Source organism: Neopsephotus bourkii, unplaced genomic scaffold, assembly GCF_033783945.1.
Source record: "Neopsephotus bourkii isolate Nb327-2 ecotype Australia unplaced genomic scaffold, CSIRO-AGI_Nbou_v1 NB_1328, whole genome shotgun sequence".
Lineage (NCBI taxonomy): Eukaryota > Metazoa > Chordata > Aves > Psittaciformes > Psittacidae > Neopsephotus > Neopsephotus bourkii.
The window spans coordinates 4077119-4098499 of record NW_026901808.1 but is presented as its reverse complement, the minus strand read 5'-3'; the positions used below and the strand labels follow the sequence as shown (position 1 = coordinate 4098499).

Below are 21381 nucleotides of genomic sequence, written 5' to 3'. Positions count from 1 at the left end.
AAGGTCATTGTCCTGGTTTTGGTCAGGATAGAGTTAATTTTCTTCCTAGTAGCTGTTGCTGTGCTGTGTTTTGGTTTCAGTCTGAGAACAATGCGGATAACACACTGACAACGTTTTAGTTGTTGCTAAGTAGCACTTACCCTGATCAAGGACTTTTCAGTCTCATGCTCTGCCAGTGAGGAAGAGCACGGGTAGCCGGGAAGGAGCAGAGACAGGACACCTGACCCAAACTAACCAAAGGGTTATTCCATAGCACAGCATGTCATGCCCAGTACATAAACTGGGAGGAGTTGGCCAGGAGGCACTGATCTCTACTTGGGGATGGGCTGGGCATCAGTCAGTGGGTGGTGAGCAATTGTAGTGTACATCATTTGGGGAGTTTTGTTTGTTTCTTTTATTCCTCTTTTTTAATTATTATTATTGTTGCTGTTGTTATTACTATTATTATTATTACATTTTACTTTATTTTAATTATTAAACTGTTCTTATCGCAGCCCATGGGGTTTTACCTTTTTTCTGATTTTCCTCCCCACCCCAGCAGGACAGGGAAAATGAGTGAGTTGCTGAGTGCTACTTAGCTGCTGGCTGGGGTTAAATCATGACAAGGTTAGGGTTAGGATATCTTCCAGTAGATCAGCTTGCTCAGAGTCTCGTCTAACCTGACCTTGAATGTTTACAGGGATGAGACATCTACCACCTCTCTGGGCAACAGTGCTTTACTACCCTCATTGTAAAAGATTTCTTCCTTATATCTGATCATCTGTGTGTCCCTCCTCTGGACTCACTCAAGCAGGGCAACATCCCTCTTGTATTGGGGGGCTAGGACTGCAGGTGGGGTTTCACGAGAGCACAGTAAAGGGGGACAATCACCTCCCTTGACCTGCTGGTCATGCTTCTTGTGGTACAGCCCAGGACATGGTTGGTTTCTGGTCTGTAAGAACCTATTGCTGGCTGACGTCCAGGTTTTCATCCACCAACACCCCCAAGTGCTTCTCCGCAGGCTTCTCTCAATCCCTTCACTGCCCAGCCTGGTATTAATACTGGGGATTGTAGCAGCTCAGGTGCAGGACTTTGAACTTGGCCTTGTTGAACCTCATGAGGTTCACATAGCCCCACTTCTTGAGCTTGTCCGCGTCCCTCTGAATAACATCGCATCCTTCAGACTTGTCAACTACACTACTCAGCTTGGTGTCATCTTCAGACTTGCTGAGGGTGCACTTGATCCTACTGTCTGTGTCACTGATGAAGATATTTAACTGGTCCCAGTACAGTCCCCTGAGGGACAGCACTTGTCACTGATCATGATACGGACATTGCGTATAAACAGACATAGATTATTAACAGATGCTTCTTGAAGTGATAGGCCTCTAGTCATAAAGAAGTGCAGCTATCATCTTTGACTCAAAATATTCACATTTATTAACTTAATTATTTTAATTAAAAATTAAGCCAATTTCTGCCTACCTAAACCTTTGTATTCCATTGTAATCCTTTAAAAAATCAAATGTAATTCTTCTATCCTGACAGTAATTAACTGCAGTGCACTTTCCCCTTAATTTATTACTGGTCCCGAGTGAACACAAAAATAATATGTAGAAATCTATCATTCATCATAACATCTACAGTTATTTCTCAGATAACTGAAAAATAAGGTTTGCTTTTCATTTCTTAGAGTTGTGGCTGACTCACACAATTTTGACTGGTACTCCAGCAATTCAAAGTTATATAAACAGTACAGACAGATCAATCTAAATGAGGGTGCTGAATAAGCAGAAGTAGGGATTTATTCATCGCTAACTGGGTATTGTTTCCTCCACTCTAAAAATAAGTGTGAAAAGTAACGTGTGCTCATTCTGTGCTCAGAATCTGAGTCACACCATAGTTTGGAAGTATTCTTGTTGTAAGATTTTGGCTTGGCACACCTCTTGTTTTCTGTCTGATTGTGCATTTTTACTGTAAGTACCCAATTCCTCAGCATCACTTTTAACTTTTCATAACATTTATATTTTTAAACTAGACTTTTTCACTTCTTAGATGAGATCAGTGGAGCTTCAGGAGGCAGGGACTTTCCCAGTAATAACCTCCTTCCTCCACAATCTGGTGACACCAGAGCTAAGGGAGTATGTCCACTCCACAGCCAGGGATAGAGACCCAGCAAAAAGCACTTCCTCTCCCTTCTCTATGAGTGAAGATGTCTGCTCCATACTGCATTTTAGGCTCTTTCCTCACAGAAGGGTAAAGCGACTGGGGGAGTTGGTGGTGAAGGTGCTTGGAAAGGCCGGAAGAGAAAGTGCATTAAGTCAGTCCCTGCAATGTAGCACAAAGTGGAGCACATCGTGGGAGGCATGTTTATAACTGGATCTGGTAATGGGGATTACTGGGTATTGAGCACATCAGTACAGTAACCATCAGTAGATCTGAGTCTCATTATCATTTCAGCATCATTATTTGCTTCTTTATTACCACCCAAATGCTTTGTCAGTTTTAATTCCATAAGGCTTACCTTTTCTCAGGAAGCAAGTTAGGATATACTGCTTCATCATCAAATACTTCACTGGTAAAATTCTTACCACTTCCTGACATGGGTGAGCTCAGGTTGAGGAAAAAAATACCTGCTTTGTCCTCATTTTCTTCTTTTTCTGCTTCCTCTGACTCTCTGACTTCCTGCTCTGGTCTTTGCCATCAGGGCTAACCTTCCCACTAATGTTTTCTGTGCAGAATCAGGTAGACCTTTTCATACAGGTTACAGGTGGCAAGGAGTAGTTGGTAATTGTAAGTGTGCTACGGCTTCCAAGCTGTTTCTGCAGCAAAGTGAAGCAGGCTAGGTTAAACCAGTGTTCAGCTGCACTCAGAAACAGCCTGGAAGTACTGAGGCAAACAGGCACAGCAGCAAGATGGATTAAGCAGTGGTGGGGTTTCTGCAATTAAATACTCATTCTGCCCTCCCTGTCTGCGTGAAGGCTTTTAGTCAGGTCCAGCACAAAGAGCTTAGCTTAAACTCTGCTGGCTTAAACTGACCTCTTGACTTTGTGCTGGGGTGGCAGAGGAGTATGCCCTCGTTTTTAAGTACAACAAAGAGGCACCTGAGTAAGAGAGTGGTAGGACTGAGTCAAACCAAGGGGAAATATAGCCCTGTATTCTGCCTCTGCTACTGCCCTTTGGTAGATTTAAGGCAAAAAATAGAACAGGGGAGGCACGAAGGGATACATTCTGTACTCTTCCCATGTGTACTGTATGGAACTCTTGATTCATAATCTGTGCCTTTACATTTAAAAGGCTTTCATATTTTTTTTTTCCTTCCATGATATTGTATAATTGCTTTTTGACTTTATTAATGATACTGGCAGTATCTGACAGTGAATGCTATTACTGTCTTATGCTGCTTGAATGAAAACCCACTTCTTTTGCTTGCATTAAACCTGCTAATTTCATTGGGCATCCTCTTGTTCTCATGTAGTGAGAAGCCAAGCATCCATTCATTTATTTTCTAGGCACTTTCCCAGGGTTTTCCTGTTTTATATATATCTGCCATATCCCACTTCAGTTGTCCCATTTCCAAGCTGAAAACTCCAAATCAATTTAAGCAGTTCCAAGCTTTAATTGTTGTTCTTTAGTTCTCCCATGTAATTGTTGAGAGGCTAGTACTAGAACAGCAGGCAGGATACAAAAGATACAAAAGGGAGTTTTGTATAGTGCTATAAAGGTGTTTTCTCATTTGTGCTCCATTCCTTTTTTCAAAGCTCTTAACTGCTGGGTTTTTGACTGCCAACGAGCATTGTACATATGTTTTCTCTTAGTAAGCTTTGTTTTTATTAAGTCCTTTTTCTAATTATTTTTAAATAAAGCACAATTAAAGTGAATTATTTGGAGTGCTTTTTTGACCTACAGGAAGCTGAATTTCAGTACCTTATGATTAGTCTTTCAACAGCAACATTTGAACCAACCCTGTCCTTTGCTCAAGCAAGATGAAAAAGAGCTGTTTTTATTAGAGATTTTCCAAACATCATGACAACAAAAGTTATGGTGTTTAAACATTCAGTCTTTGCATAATCCCTAAATATAACAATTGCTGAAGTTTTATGAGAGAATCTTCCATGCTCTGAGGCTTAGGCAAGGAATTTCAAGACATTTGAGAAACTCCTTTTGATAGAAGATCCAGTTTACATTGATTCTAAAGGTTCTTTAATGGCACATTGCTCCTTCATTGAAATAGCTGGGAGTCTCATCCTGTATATTTTTTTCCTTTGAAACTGTATTTTCATCATTTTTATGATGCATTGATTGTGTCAGTATTTGTGAGCCAGTTTCTTATTTTTATTTTCACTGCTTATACATCTGTTTGAATTGAGGCTGGCTAGATAGCTAGATAGCAACAAATAATGCAAAACTCATTTCTGAATCAGTGGTTACTGGATCATAAAGCACAAAACATGTTATGTTAGATGACAGAAGCTGGAAATTATACTTTCAGTTTGAGACTGAAAGAGTTAAACCCTCTTTGCCTTCTAATCTTAAATGTGCATTTTTATTTTTTATATTTTTATATATGTGATATTCATAGGTGGGGTTTTTTGTTATGACATTTGTCTCTGTCTCCCACTAACGCATACAGTCAGTTGAAGTGAAAAAGTGTTTAGCATCCAAAAATAGAATGAACATGTCCCTCATTTGAAACATCTTATCTACTGTGCAGGGTATTAGCATTACTGCACTCAATATGTATGACAATGGCAAAACTAAGAACAAGGGAAAAAAAGCCACTTTTAGTTTCACAGTTTGTATCAGTGCATACTTCACAAGATTCGTGGCGTTTAAGGCATCTCTGGCACTTTGGAATTTTCAGATTGGTAAAATGGCTTATGTCAGGGAGGAATTTTTTAAATTGAGGAATCCTTTTTTTTTCAAAATATGTAATATTTCAGTCATGCAATCTCACCAGCAAAGGTAACATGCTATTAAGGATATACAAAAATAGATTTCCAACTGAGCACTGCATCAGGGATGTTGGTTTTCAGGTACTCTCAAAATACCCTGCACTGTCAGAGCTTAGAAGTTTGACTGTGACCAGATCTGACTTCAACACACTTTGGAGGTGCAGTTTTGCAAGTGGATCAATGCACATTTCCCTCCCCATGTTAGACCCCAAATCCTACTTGCCTGCTTTAACCCTGGGAGTCAGAGAGACCTCCTGCAGACTATGTGACTGTGGTCACAGCCAGCCATGCAAAGGCACTACTCTTTGCCCTAATGACACTGGGGCTCTGTGTCAAACCTGATGCCATCTCATCAAATGAAAAAAAACAGCAAGTCAGTTTTCATTCTGTCATCCCTAAGCCCAGAGTGAGTACGAGGGCCACTGAACGCAGTAAACTTCTCTGGTGTATTACAAGTACAGAAACACCTGGTACAAATACTTTTTGATAAACCACTCTGAAAACTTCCCAGAGTATTCAGTAGTTGCAAGGCTGCTCAATTACTTACCTGTATTGAGGTGGTTGTATGGATAAACATTGTAAATCATCGAAAACACACAGACATACTAGTGCCAGTAATAATTTTTACTCTGCCTGCAAAATCCATCTTATGATGGTTTACTGTGCAGATACAACATCTTTATTTAGTGTCCTACTCATATGTGGTTAGAATTATTTTTGCCAGTTGCTACTATTATTTGGTCTCACAGAAACCATAAATTGTGCAATTAGAATTAAAAAAGGGGTAATACAGTCTAAAATAACTTTAGCAGTTTAATATCATAGAATATTTAGGATTGGAAAGGACTTTAAGATCATGTAGTTCCAGTCCCCTGCCATGGGCAGGGATACCGTACACTAAACCATGTCACCCAAGACTCCATCCAACCTGGCCTTGAACGCTGCTTTGCATAGATGCTTTTTTCTTTGGAAAAGTTTTTCAGAGCTGGACGGTATTTTTAGTTTTCTGTACTAATTGCTGAAAATCCACTTGTAAAACAAGGTGTTCACTGCCCACCTTGCAAATGAAAAAAGGTAACTTAATAAAAACATGCTTTTATCTTTATGTCTTATATTACTCTTTATTTTTGGTTCTAGAAAGGACTTTTTTTTGTATTATTAATATATTTTTTACCATGTTTTTGATGACAAATTTCAGGTATCAGTAAAAAATCAGTTTTGAGGCCAAATGTACTAGAAATGCAAATAGGCAAATATCAATAGATAAGATGAGGCCATGGTCTATCTTATCTAGTAACACTTCTGACTGAAAGTAATGATTCAAAAGAGGAAGTTGCCAGAAATGTCATGACAGACAAATAGAGGGTAATCTCTCAGCCACCTTAAGTCTTCTCAGAATTCCTTAGTACTTAGAGATAATTTTAAGCCCTAAAGCATAAAGTTTCAACTTTCTTTGAAAATATATTAGCATTACCTATTACAAATCTGGAGCTCATGAATAGCAAGAATTTTGACAAATATAAAAAAAGAGATAGTGCAAGTGTTACTGAAAACTGCAAATCTCTCAATTGTTGAACTATTATTTACCTTCTAAGCAGGTGAAAGAATTGGTGAAGGAGGGAGGTGATATGGCAGTGAATAGACAATATTTTATGGCCCTTTTGATCCTTCAGAAACTTCTGTATTGTGGCGTGTTACAAAACTAATTCTTCCTAATGGTTTGAAATAAGAAAACAGCTCTGCTATGCTGCCCATTTGTCATGTTTTGGGGTGAAAGTTAAGTTACCCAGGAAGTGTTAATATGGTATATTTGTGAGCATGATTTGATCACTGGTCACCAAGAAACTTAATTCGCATTTCATGAATGGTGAATATTTAACTTCATGAAAACATTTTGAACTGATCTTTGGATTATCTGATGAGCCAGATACTACCTCACATAATCCCATTAATATAAAACAAAAGAAGCAGCAGCAAATGTATTTCTCCAAGTTTATGTGTTACTCCTTTTCTTTCCAGACAACTATTACGGCACCCCAAAGCCTCCAGCAGAACCGGCTCCACTGCTGTTAAATGTAACAGATCAGATCCTCCCAGGTGCCACTCCCGGGGCTGAAGGCAAACGTAAAAGGAATAAGTCTGTGAGCAATATGGAGAAGACAGGTATTGAGCCACCAGAGGAAGAGGAGGAAGAAAGACCTGTGGTCAATGGAAATGATGTGACAGTAACACCAGGTCTGTTTCTCCTTACTTTGCAATGCATTTCTACTATTCACAGTCCCCAGTTACCTCCCTCTGCAGTGAGAATATATATGTTCAGGTAAGGATGTTCTTGCAAGTCTGAAAGCCAGGAATCCGGAATAATAGGATTTCTCTGAAGCCTAAAACAAATTACTTAACCTCCATTTGAGGAGTCATCTCACTTACCTCAACTTCCATAATGGTATCTGACCCTGAATCAGTCCCTTTGAATCCTCTTTATAGACCAAAGCGAAAAATACCTACTTTCTGAATACAGTTCATGGTGACCTGTTTTAGATTTCTAGCTTAGGAAATGAATCACAAATGCCTTTTTCTCTCCGTTGTCTATAGAGGGAGTCTGGAGAACTGTAATTTGGTCAAATGAATCTAGTCTCTGTGTTTCAGGTCTCCTTGTTCTCAAATGGTGATGCAAGAGTTCACTACATTATGAAGTGAACTTTTGTAAATCGTTATGAAATCTTGGCAGTATTGTGGAGGAGTAAAGTTGTCATCATTTGTGGCAGTGCCAATGAAACTTAGCTGGCAATGCTATCAGGAAGGACCCTTTTCAGCAATATTCCAGAGCCTGCATAAAGCTAATGAGGTTTTCAGAGGTCTAGTCCTAAAATACAGCTGTCGTTTTACCCTTTGGATCACAGTTCTACAAAGAAAACAGGGCTCAAGACAGAGACTGGTGTCCCTAGTGAGAACATTCCAGCCTATTCACAAGCAGGTAATCAGCTTCCCCTTCAATGTTTCAGCAAGTCATCTTTTACAGTACTTAATAAGTTTTATTCTGAAATATCATTTAAGAAAGTATGTTGTTGTTATTCCTGTAGAAAATTAAAGAATTTAGACTTTTATATCTGTCTGAGAAGTAACTGTGAATCCTTTTTGGTGAACTTAGAAATCCGGAAGCAAATTGAAGTAGAAGTCTGTAGTGACAATGGTATGGATGACAAGATAAAATGGAATATTGCAAGCTCTCTAAATGTATAGCTTAATGTGAAACAAAAAAATGCATTACCTAATCTGCTAAGCACTGTAAAATGATTTTCATACTGCAGGTTCTATATATAGTTTTTCCTTCTACTGCATAAGAAACTATATGGGGTGGGAGTGAATCTCATACACCCCTGTTGGCTTGCCAGAGAGCTGCAGCATTACTCCCTGGCCATTGCCATCACATGCTATATGAGCCTTGCTCATCCGTTCTTCATAACATTGGACCTGTCAGCAATGCTCTGCCGCTTACTGCCTTTCCTACACAGCTAACAGAAAAGGATGAAGCCCAGAAATCCTTACATAAAACATCAGCACTGGCTCTGTTGCCAGGATACTTCCACAGCAAAAGAGGGAAAGGCAGGATTCGGGCTCTGTTGTGTATTGTAGAAATCATCAGAAAGATAATTCTTTGCAGTTATTTGAAATGTGGCACTTAACGGGCCATTGCTGAGGAGCAATTTCCAGGGCAATGTGTTTCAGCTTGAACTTGATCAAAAGGTAATGTTTACCTGCTTTTGTCCTTGCATTGCACACCTCTAATTTTCTTCTCCCAGACACATTCTATGTGAGCGATGACTGGGCAGCACCCAAGAAACAGGCACTGGCATGTGCTGTGTTACAAAATGAAATACACGAGCAGCGGTGCAAGGCAGCTCCCCTCCTCCTCCTCGCCCCCCACAAAGTAATTCCTGTAGGTGTGGCCAGCAGAACAAGCACTGCCTGTGTTGGCTCTCATGGTTTCATAAGCAGGGTTTTGTTGTTCAGTTACACTGATTGAGGACTTTGGGGATTGTAGCAAAGCCGCTCTGTACATACATGCTGTGTTGCTTTTGTTGGGCAGCATAGCTCCCACGGACCCTGTCACTGCAGTCATTTTCTCTGTGAGCTGACAGGGTCTTAGCTACTTCCAAAATGTGTGCACATTTGGAGTTTATGTCTTTGAACAATCAGGAACACCAGAATAATTTGATTCTGAGTTCTTATTTTTTTAACTCTTGGTGGAGAGAGCAATCTAGTTTTTATGAAGCAATGGAGGCAGGGTATTTGTTATTTCCAGTTCTTTTAGAAAGTGTATTCTATTTAAAATGCTTCACTTCTAAGAGGAGTCTTTTATTAAACACAGGACACTTTGGGGACATCAAAAACATTAATACATTCCTTATAGATGCTCAGGAACTTAATGGGTTAATGACTGTCAAAGGTATCAGTCTGGCAACTCAAAGGACTGCTGTAACACCCAGGAGTACTACATGGAAATAGTAACAGATCTAAGATGAAACGGAAGGGAATAAACCCATCTTTATCAGACCAGTAAGTGACATCTGTAGTTGCAGAGATCTTTGTGCTCTTGGTCTGATTTTTCAGACCACTTTTCAGTGTCTGTTGAGATAATCTGTGCATTTCTTGAGATTTATTAGTAGGAATCAAATTTTCAATAGTTCACTTCTATATACCTTGCTTCGTAGGCCATCAGAGTCTCCCTCACACAGTTGTTTATGGTCAGACCAAAGATCTTCAACTGTATTTCATAATTGTCTCCTTGTTAATTGGTGTTGCCCAATGTGTTTATTCTTTCTGATTTTTGTCACCTGTCCTTAGCCTGGAATCTCTGTTCTTCAGGATGGGACTTTTGGATATTTTAGAGTAGAACCATTTCAGCCCTTTGTCCTGGGTCAGTTTCTCTCAGGAGGGATTTATCTCATCCAACTTTAGTAAATTATGTGCTAAATTCATTATTTTATTTGAGCTACTCGTTTCTGATCTCTTTATAAAGCCAACCATATCCTGGGCTGCATCAAAAGGAGCGTGACCAGCAGGTCAAAGGAGGTGCAGCCTTCCAGTATCTGAAGGGAGCCTATAGGGATGCTAGAGAGGGACTCTTCTTTAGGGACTGTAGTGATAGGACAAGGGGTAACGGGTTCAAACTTAAACAGGGGAAGTTTAGATTGGATATAAGGAGGAAATTCTTTCCTGTTAGGGTGGTGAGGCACTGGAATGGGTTGCCCAAGGAAGTTGTGAATGCTCTATCCCTGGCAGTGTTCAAGGCTAGTCTGGATAGAGCCTTGAGTGAGATGGTTTAGTGTGAGGTGTCCCTGCCCATGGCAGGGAGGGTTGGAACTAGATGATCTTAAGGTGATCTTAAGGTCCTTTCCAGCCCTAACTATTCTATGATTCTATATAAGGAAGAGAGAAAGGAAATTCCAAAGAGTAAGAGAGCATAGCTGGTTTAGATACCCACCTTAGGGGATCATCTCCGCAATCTAGAATGTGCATTTAAGCCTACAGATACACAGGAGCCTAGATAGCTAAATTTAAATGAGGAACCCTACAGTTTGCCAAGCAGTTTATGATCTATTTATTATCTGTTAAAATGATCAAGTTGAGAGTCAGCTTTGAGTTTTTCACACCTAGAGCAATTGCCCACATAACTGGAACATTGGCTGCTCTGGATTGGGTCTCTGCCTTTCACTGGTTTGGGTGAGGCATCTTGCACCTCAGAAGCCTTTCCTGACTGATGCTTCATTGAAATGAACAAACCCTGCAAAACTGTTGGTTTGACAAAAGAGGTAAAAAGTCTTGGTCAAATTGCAACCTGCTTGTCAGACTTTCAATTTTCACTGCTGTTGCTGTTTGTGTCTGCAGAGAATTAAGTCAGTCTCCTTTACAACCAACATCATGATTTGACACTTTGTTGATCATGTCACATTTGGTTCACACTTCTGACTGATTGTTTATCATCCAAACTCCAGAAGATCCACTCTAACACTGAAAGAATGCTTATGTATGTGCATTATTCTGACATTACTTGAGGAATGATAAGTTGCACGCAGAGAACAGAAGTTCTGGCAGGCTCAAAGGAACTGGGGAATAATATATGACATACAATTTGAAAATGATCATTCCATGCCTTAGGTTGATAATAAAGCAAAAGGCTAGACTCCCAGTGCCGTCAGTCACCATGCAAGGTTCAGTAGTTCCCAGGCAACAGGTTGTGCTTGTTATTTTATTATGATACAGCAAAGACAGCCAGAGGCATGAAAATAACACACAAAGCATTCAAGAACCATGAGACACTTAAAACTAACAAAGTTGGTATCCATTGATATTTCTGTTGTACGTGTTCTCTGAACTCAATTTGTCCCAGTTAGGTTGCAGTCTCTGACCTACAGAGTACCCTGTAGTCACCCAATCTCCATATCTCCTGTTTTCCTTCTCTCACATCACCTCCCAGTTCTCATTGTGTTAGTAGTCAGTGGGAACAGTGCCTCTCTGCAAAGCACCAAAACCCAAGTGTGGCAACAGCTCTGTGGGAAAGGGAGCAGCTCCAAATATTCAGAGTGGTATTTGCACAAGAAAATATATGTGCATAGCTTGGCAAACATGAGTTAAACTACTTTTGTATCTAACAGTTATTTAAAATAGATGGAATATTTCCTGTGCAGAATTTAACAAATTAATCATTAGATACAATAAGGGTTTAAAGAGCTGCAGTATTTCCTTTAACAGCTGCTAAAACCAATCCATAAATTACTATTTAATGGTATTTCCTTTAATTTGCTCTCTGCAGATATTGCTTAGGTCATCTGAATTGGTTGTTTTGAAAGAAAAAAGTAAGTTTTTAAACTTCACTGCATGAATAATCTGCAACATTAAAAAAAAAAGGAATAAATTGGCAAGGTCCTCTGACATGTTTGGACAGCAATTTTCAAGAGTTATACTGTAAATAATAGAAACAATTTAAAGTGCAAGCAGCAGTGTTGATGAAGGATCAAATATAACTGCCAGTTATTGGTGTTTTTTTTAAAGGAAGTTCTTTTTATTCTACATGTGCAGTAATTTGCTGGTGCTTTACTAATGCCTATTCGGTCACTTCCCAGGATACACAGTCTTGAGATACTGTGCTAAACTGCTTTTGAAAACTGGACCATGTAATCTGCTTTGTAGCAAAACAGCAGTTCTAGGAGGCTATTTCACTTGACATAAAGTCAATTGATTGTCTGTTTAGTGACGAGAATACTTCTGGACTTACACTATGGTACAATTTAGGATCTTTTTTTATATCATATATTGTCTGAAGCTAAATATCTGTGCTCACAGTGTGTTACTGTAGTATTTCAAACTTAATTTATACATTTAAGACAGTGCTAATTTTTAGTCAGAATTCCTTGGTTTATTTAAATCAAACATTGTATATGAATATATATTAGCAGAAAGAAAACAAGTAAGGCGGCTGTCTGCCTTACCTGGAATATGTAAATGATTGATACATATAACAAAAGATAAGATGACACCATATCCCAGATAAGTATAGCTAGGCTGTCCATTGTGTAAAACTTAGAGTTATTAGATGGCATTAGGCAATTCTGCCATAATTTCTTGGGCTCTAGTATCATGATGCCTTGTCCATTCTCAAAGTAAGCTATTAAAAGATAATGATCCTGTAATTAATAATTCATAAGACTGGCTTTAAAATAATTATATTTTTAAGTTTTTAAATAAGCATCAGGTTCCTTTCTTCCCCTTTTATATTTTGATAGTAATCTCTGTCTTAGACAAGCTCAGAATATTTCTTTTAATCCTCAAGGCTTAATTTTCTTGTCTTTTCCTGCCATAATGATGGCTGGGACTTGTTAATATAGTTATTGAAAATCAAGAATATGATCTCTTCAGCCCTATGGAGCACATGATCTTGAGGAAGAACACATATTGCAGGTATTATGGTAAAATCCCAAGACACAGCAATGTCACCACATCTGCTCTATGAGACCAATTGGCTGATCATTAGTTATCGTGTGTGATGCACTTCTGCTCTGAATTTATTTGTTCTGCTGAGGTTACATGTACCATGTGGCCTTACGTCTTACCTTCAGTTTAATCTGTACAGCATCCTTCCTGGAGCAGAAATGCGGTCAAGACTGCAGATAGTCTCAGGAATACAACTCACAGATGCATCAATGACGCCTGAGACAAATGAGAACTTACTTTTCCTTTACAGAGATAAGAACAAAAAAACCCAAAGAATTTGCCAGAAACTGCACTGTCCTGTTCTCAGGGGAAGTAGAGACCATACATCCTCACTGCTTCGCAGGAAGATCTTAAATATTTCAAAATGTTTCCCCTGTCCAAAGACTCTTGAGGAGTCTTTTCTCCTCAAGACTAAAACAGTTTGGTTTTTAATCTTTCTATATTGCCAGTCTTCTTGTTGCTGCTTTGTTTTTGTCTTTTATGTTTCCCATCTTCCTTGACATTAAATTCTCAAGACTGGGCACAGCACTTCTGATTCCACGTGAAGGTAGAAGGACCTGTATCACATATGCTTAATCTTCCTGCCTATTACAATGTGTGTTTTTCTTCTGCAATAGTATCATTATTGAATGGAGTTAGTGGTTAGATATCCCTCATGTCTCCATGTGTTTTCACTAGGAATTCTGCCTAGGTTTTTGCTCCCCATCTTGTATTTTTACAGCTGATTGTGTCATTTTTCACCAGGGAGATGCCACATATTTTGGAAAGCCAAGGCAAGGCAGGGCAGGGATTTGGGAGTAGTAGAGAAGGAGGAAGGGACTTAAGATCCTTTGGGATCCAACTGATCTGCTATGGGATGCAACTAAGCAAAACTTGCGTTTGTGTCTCTCACTAATTCATTTCTTCCCACAGACAGATTTACATTTCCAAACAGCATAAAATGATTGTAGTGCCACGTAGTTCAAGTATGAGTTAAGACTGAGCAGCATTAGCTACATATGGCTGTAGAGCTATAGACCATCACCCTGTTCAACAGCGCATCTAATTTTTTTTTCACACTATTTGAAAAGGCTGTATGTGTCAGTGTCAGAAATCTTTCTTTAAGATCATGAAAGCTGTATCTACCATTTCTCCCCAAGGAGCAGCACCTGTTACTCTGTCATGTAAAGAAATAGTCTTAGTTTTGCACAATTTCCTCCTAAAACAATCTTGACAATTATTTACCATGTTTGAAGAGTTTACATGTAGGTTGTTTGATTACTGATCCTAACATGCTTCTAGGAATTAAAAAACAGAAAGATATGAAGCTACAATTTAATGTGTCTTCGTCATCTTTTTTAACAAAAAAGACATAATGACCTAATTGAGCAAATTACCAAATTATTTCAAAAGGAACTTAGGTGCTCAGTAGTTAAGAATACAACACTATCTAAAAACCAGAATCAGAGATACTTTGCTGAAACCAGGACTGTGTCTGTCCTTTCTAAGTTTCTTTTCTCCACTGAAAAGTCATGGATTAAAATTATCTCTAATTACACTATTTTCTTTTTCATTAGAACAATTTGTGCTTGCATTCTTAGTATTGTTTATTTAATCTTTACCAGTTCTCTTGAAGTCCTTTTCCTTTACCATTGCTTACCATAACATACAGTTTATTAATTCTGTGAGTCTGTTAAAATCTAGAGGTTTTAAGGCCATTGTTCTTAACTTTTTTGCTCTTCTTTCTTGCTGTCCTAAGCATCACAAGTTAGATCAATTTCACCCAAGCTGTCTTCCACCTCCTATGCATTTCACAGAAGTGTATGCCTAGTTCCATGCTCTGGATGCAATCATAGTTTGTTTAAGGACGTGTAATCTTGAACTTTTTTGTAGATTACATTGTTGAGATCTTTTAAAAACATATTTTCTGTTTTCTTTTTTTAATTATTCAGAGACTTCAATATAGTCCATATAATATTACTCAAAGTGTATATATATTTTAGATAATACAGAACAATACGTTCCTAATTCCTTATTGTCTTTATAAGCAAGCTACAATAGTCTCAGTCTGGTCTCTGTTACACCACATATGTATCATTTGTTTAAATACTGGTGTGAAAGTTCACAGTTTGTTCTCAGTTCTCCTCTGATGTTTATTGTCTGTGACCCTATGATTTATATCTGTTGGTGAGCTTATGTTAGTGGCCTTCATGTAACCTAATATAAAGCCATGTTCACAAGGTCTCAGATTCATCTCCCCTCATTTTAACTATCTAGAAACTGGGAAACTAGACTAAGCAGGACTGAATTTGTTTTACCTAACTTAACATGCAGGGTCATTTCAGTCATCTGACTAGAAACCCATCTTATACAGTAGAGATTCAGTCAATATATTATAATACTGAATTTATTTTTATTGCAGTTCATTTGCCAAAACTATGGGTCTGTGTTTTCAATGAGATCAAGCTTCATGTAAGTGAAACAGAAAAAAAAGGACCAAAGGATGAGAGCTTCTGTTGTCCACTGAGGGAACAGATTCTTGTCACAATTCTTCAAGAAATAGTTAATACACCATATGATAAAACACAGCTTGCAGACACATCCCTAATAGATCAATCAGTCAATTTTCTTTATCTCCATAGATGGACTTCTTTAGTACGAGAAGGTTCAACTATCCTCTGTTTGAGCTAGTAGTAATCAAGAAAAGATTGTGTTTTCTCCGTTTTTATTAATAGTTGTGTGCATGAAAGCCCAGATATGTGATAGTCATGTAGATGAACATATAGACTTACGTGTAGAGGTAAGTGTTCAACAGTGTGGATAAGACACGTTTAGACTCCTTGTATTGCACACCTGGTCCCCATTTAGCTGATCTTTTTGAGGTATCTCTGTGGGTTTGTCTTGTGTTTGTGTTGAGCAGATGCTTTAATTCATATCACTAAGTTCTCTGCACTTGCTTAACTAAAAGTATGTGGACTGGACTTCAGGAGCTGGTAGTGGCAGAGATACTATTGGACAGCATCCTTAAATTTCTGACTTTATGGAAAGCAAAATTAATTAAAAGTGAAAGAAAGAGGAAAGGATCACTCCTTCCTGCATATATTCTTGTTACAGTGAGGCACAACCACATTTGGTATAGGAAACATTTGACATTGACTGTGGAAGACTAATCCTCCCACAGACTACATCCGTAATAAAATCACAGCCACTTACTATACAGTTAGTACATTGCTATGAATTTATGGATGTCATATTGATATCTTTGATTTATGGATATAGGTAAAGCAATTAGTGTATATACTTTTTTTTAATCGAAGGATTGTTTGTCTGTAGTAAAACAGCAGGGTAGTTGCTTTACGTGTGTATAGTCTGACAAGACACAAGACAGTAGCACTGCTGGATATGAAACTGCCGTCTGCTCAGTGCTTACTGCTGGTCTGGAAGGACTCCTGGGACAGAATGAGCCAGAACTCTTCAGTTTGTTTCTTAGATCTTTATTAGTTTCTTGTTTCAGTTTGGGTTTATTGCTTTGTTTTCTTTTATTGTGTTCCAGATAAAACTCATCATCAGAGGGACCCTTGTGTAAACCTAACAGAATTTCTCTTTATTTCAGTTCATTCTGTATTCCTTGGAGACTTGCACCCAGTAAATTCATCACCATTAACTTGGATATTCAAAACCTGTAATTTTTCTTCTCTTACAGAATCAAGTGAACATGAAGAGAAGAGCACAGGTATCTCAGGTGAGATATCTTCCACCCAACCTTGTCCTGCACCAGGATATACTCAGCCTGAAGAAGCAAAGGAGGATATGGATGTAACAAAGCAGACTAAACCTGAAGAGAATGATGACTTGGGCCCACTGCCTGATAACTGGGAAATGGCTTATACAGAAAAGGGGGAGGTCTACTTTATTGAGTGAGTCTTATTTCTTCTCTAATAGCCATATTGTATTTAACTGGATGGATAAATGGTTTATATGCTGAAGTATTGCACTCATTAAACAGCAGGGATGTTCTGGCTGTCAAGGCTCCCGAGAGCTGGTGACAATCCCTATATTACTGACTTACATTGAAGCATGCTGTTTTTTAAGAGTAGTAACTGGACTGCTTAGCACTTTGATGTCAGCAATTAAAGCTGTTTCTTCTGTTGTAAACAATGTTTTCTGGCTGTTCCAGTGCTTATGGAATAGTAGCACAATTCCTGGGTTCTTCCTTATGTGGATAGAGGTGAACAGGAATGAGATTTTTGCCAATTTAAGGAAAGAAAGATAGGCAGGCTAAAAAGTAGCTAGTGACTGGTAGTGGGAGGCTGTGCTCGATTTAGAAATAATAAAATAAATAAGTAGACAATAAAGGGAATTATTAATGTGTAGAAACACCTGTTGGTAGGCTTTACATACCTGCTGCTACTGTTGCTAATTAGCCATCTCATAGAACAACTGGATCTGAAAGTTTTTTCTTCTCTAAGTGCTGACATCAACACACATTACCAAAATAAGAACAGAGAAAATAAGTGAGTTCTTATGACTTCATGTTCTAAAAAAAAAATAATAAAAAAAATAAAAGAAAGAGAAAGGAAACCCCAACATCTTCTTCAGTAGAACACTACTACAGAGGTAGCACTAGTGTTTATATTTGCTTTAAGGAACTGCCTCAAACAATTTATAATTGTCATTATTCTGATTATTAGTAGGTAAAAATAACATTCAGTGGTGTCATTTCTGCCGTAAGTTCCTTATTTCATGTAAAAATTTATGACTATCACATGAAACGTAAACTGATTATAAGTATAAAGTTTGTGCATATGATTTTGCATGAACACTGGCATGACCAACTATAGCTTCTGACATATACAAAGCTGAAAAGAGCAGTAACTATTAAAACATAAGTGTCTTTGCTGAAAAGAGCAAACATACGCTTATTCTGGAAAAGAGTAATTAGAGTTGTTTTGTCCAAGCAAGCAGAGAAGAACTAGCATGACCTCAGGGCAAGCTCAAACCCTTGTTTCCTTCCTTCCGACCTCACTCTCAAATTTAATTTTTCTGCACATATTGAATGCTCTGACAGAGAGCAGACTGAATTATGTGGCACTTACATTTTACTTGTTGTAATAACAGCTTGTGATACGTTTGGGGGGTGGGCGACAGAATGATGGGTAGGAACTAGCACACTAAGCTATGACAGTGGTAAACACTGCAGCAGGCAATTTAATAGAAAATAAATGTATATTTTGTAACAAATACAGTGAATGTTACAGCTTACTTCCTTTCCTGGTAATGTTCTAGTTTACACTGCTGTTCTGACAGCAATCATCATTCACTTCCACTAAATGAGGGTTATGTAAAGCAGAGAAATCAATCAGAGGTTCAGACTGGACAGGAAGACTGTTGTAAGGTCTACTTGCCTTTGGCAAGTATTTATATTATTAAATAATGTAATTACAAAAAAGTGCAATTACACTTGTGTAAAAATACAAGATGATTTTACTAGAATCCTATCAAAGGATAAACTTTGATCGTTTGAGTTTTCACATTGCACAGTCTTCACAGGGTTAAGTAGGAATGTAATGCTGTGGGGATGCTGTTAAATTGCCTCTTTGTTTACAAGTCACTTTGGTTAATGGCATGAAGAGACTCCATTTGCTTTCACAGAAAAACGGAAAGATAAAAAGACAACAAAAACCTATTTGTCTAACAACATCTCCCTGAACAGTAGTATAGATTGTACTAGATTATTAAATAATAGATGAAAACCAAATATTTTTAAAGTGTACATCACAATGGGTGGAAAAAAGTCATGCTAGGCAGCAGCTTTTATTACTTTATTTGAGGTTCATATGAATTGCGCCTTTAAACCCTAAGGACTTCAAGCAATAAGTGATCTCAAGTTCCAGGTTGTCACAGGTATATCCCAGAGGTCTTAGATTTCATGACGATATTTACATTCATTCACCTCAGACTAACCTCAAAAATTTGTATGTGAGCTCATTTATCAAAGCTGCCATCAGAAGTAAGGTGGCAGATTTACAGTGAGAGAGGGAGTTGACTTTGTAAGAAGAAAGGTAATTGTCTGTAGACAGTATTATTTATTTGTTAATCATTAATGGCCCAGTTAAGATTTTGCAAAGCACAGTGGAAGAAATTTTCTCTACCTCAAGGACTAAACAAAAATAAAATACCATATACTAGATCCACTGCATGATTCAGAGGATGGTTATATTTTAGAGCATGGCTTGGTCTGTTTCTTCCTTTCTTTCCCATTTTTGACATAGGTGCATGACCTTATGTTTACCTATATTAGCATTCACAGACAGAACAGGAAGAGCATTCCTTCTTACAGCATAATACTTACCACTTTTTTTCAGGAAGAGCTACTTAAATACATTTCTTGGGCTATTTCCAGCCTCCCTTACATAGGAATCCAAATTTTCAAATAGAGGCACATACGACACATAGAAGTCTATCTCCTACACTTTATTTCATTGGGAACATACACAAATGACAGCATTCAGTAATTAAAACAGTGTATATTAATTGGAATAACACTAAAGAAACCTCCAGTTCTTCTCCTTCTTTCCTTCTGATGAGTGTTACCTATTTTTACATGCTTAAATAAACTGTAGCCATCACTGTGGGCTGAGGAAGGGCTGAAATTCCTCATAGCCTTCAGACCTCATCTTGCCAGCTACTCTCAAACCACAAACTAGAAACATGAGCATCATGTTATCCTCATAAAGTCAGCAAATACTGGCTGTGTTGGATCTCAGGCAGTCGATGTTTGCTGTGTTGGTCCAGTACAGTATTGGAAGGAATACAAAAGGACCAACTTTCTTGGTTCATCTGTTATCATGTGCAGTCAGCGTTAAATGCAGCCCTTCCCAAAAACTCCATCACATACACCATTACATTATAGACTGTCCAACAGAGCTGGTTACAGACTATGATACTTATTTATAAAAGGCAGGATTGATTTTGCCTCTCCAGCCCTCTATTCACCTATAAGCAGCAGAGCTTTCTGGGTGGTGTGTGAGGAGAATAAGACATTAAACCAGGAAGAGCTGCAGTTTGTAAATCTGAGCTACAATGAAGCCTTGAACAGCGGTCTCAAGGATATTACACAGCCCATAACTAAAACGATATAATTCTATACTGTTTAAAAGCACATGCAGTTTCCTTTGTTTATACTAAATTAAGAATTGGTTTGTTAGTGGAGAAAATTCACACCTCTTCAATACATCTTTAAAGGATCACATGTGACTTATGGTGATGATTTTTAGGGCAGTACGACCACGTGAGGTTTAACAAACAACTTTTCAATACATCTTACATTCAGTCTCTTCCTGCTTGCCAACACCTACTTCTCCAAGAAGCATAGTCAGCATTCCTTTTTGGACCTTTTACAGTATCTTTCTAGTTGTTAAAGCATCTTTTTTTATGAAGGTACCATAAAAGACTACAAAACAGCTGTAAAATAGTCCTCTGCCAAGGACTCTCCTCTTCACGGTAAAAAACAGCCATTAAGTTTTTTAATACAGCTGCTGCTATTTTAGGTGTTACCTGAAAAGAAGTACATTGGAAAAGTAAAATCCTGCCGTAGTTTGTTTCTAGGAATATTGCTACTGACTTTAATGGGATCAGTATTTCTTCTTAGTAGTTTTTCACATAAGAAAGGCTTTTGACTGCAGGAATAACATGTTTATCCTAGCATCTTGCTTACCTAAAGAGTTATGACATATTTATCTGTGCTTGGTTGCTCCATCAGTTCACCATCAGAAAGCAGGATATATTACTTAGTCCTGTCTACACCATTACATTTTATAACTCTTGTCTTTTACACTAGAAGGTACTAGAAGTACTGAGGTGGAAGTCCACCCTCCTACCTGCTCAAGATTGCCTCCATATCCTGCAATAATTATCCGATCTCTTATAAGCTAGCTTGACACTCAGGGGTATTATGTCCTCAGTGTATTAGTGTTTAATATTGAATTTTGATGTGTTTTGGTTATATGGCTATTTCTGCTACTTTAATTAAGTAGCAATTAAGATGGAGGATATTTTTTTCACAGACTGTTTTAATATTTACTCCTGATGGGTTTGTTCTTTAGGAAACAAGCCATCTTGTGCCAGTATGACTTTATTGTGTGAACAATTCTGAATCACCAGGGCTTTTGTGAATATGATTGTAGATGTCTGCAATTCTTTATCCTTGCTTATATGTTGCATTGAATTTGTCAGTTATGGTCAGCATAACAATGATCAGATCTTCAATGCTGTTTGGACTTCAACATGACATACACTGGGACAGGCAATAGAAAAGTTTTCTCTTGGTTTCTTTCTCCTAAGACCATTTCTTTGCCTCATGTAAAATTAGTTAAGAATGGGGAGATGGTAAAACTGGAAAGAACTTGGGGAATGCTGAGGGGTTTTTCTTTTCTTGTATTTTGATGTTATAAAGTCATTTTCGGTCTGTACTACT

The 21381-nt window shown here is 38.1% G+C and overlaps 1 protein-coding gene across 15 annotated transcripts in view; it reads left to right on the top strand.

Moving 5' to 3' along the window:
- MAGI2 (membrane associated guanylate kinase, WW and PDZ domain containing 2) overlaps nt 1–21381 on the top strand; it is a 728751-nt gene that overhangs the window by 471615 nt on the left and 235755 nt on the right. For all 15 annotated transcript variants that reach the window (XM_061366359.1, XM_061366354.1, XM_061366365.1 and 12 more), the window contains 2 exons: nt 6954–7169; nt 16609–16822. In XM_061366359.1, the coding sequence (XP_061222343.1) occupies nt 6954–7169; nt 16609–16822 (430 nt within the window). The remainder of the gene's footprint in view (nt 1–6953; nt 7170–16608; nt 16823–21381) is intronic.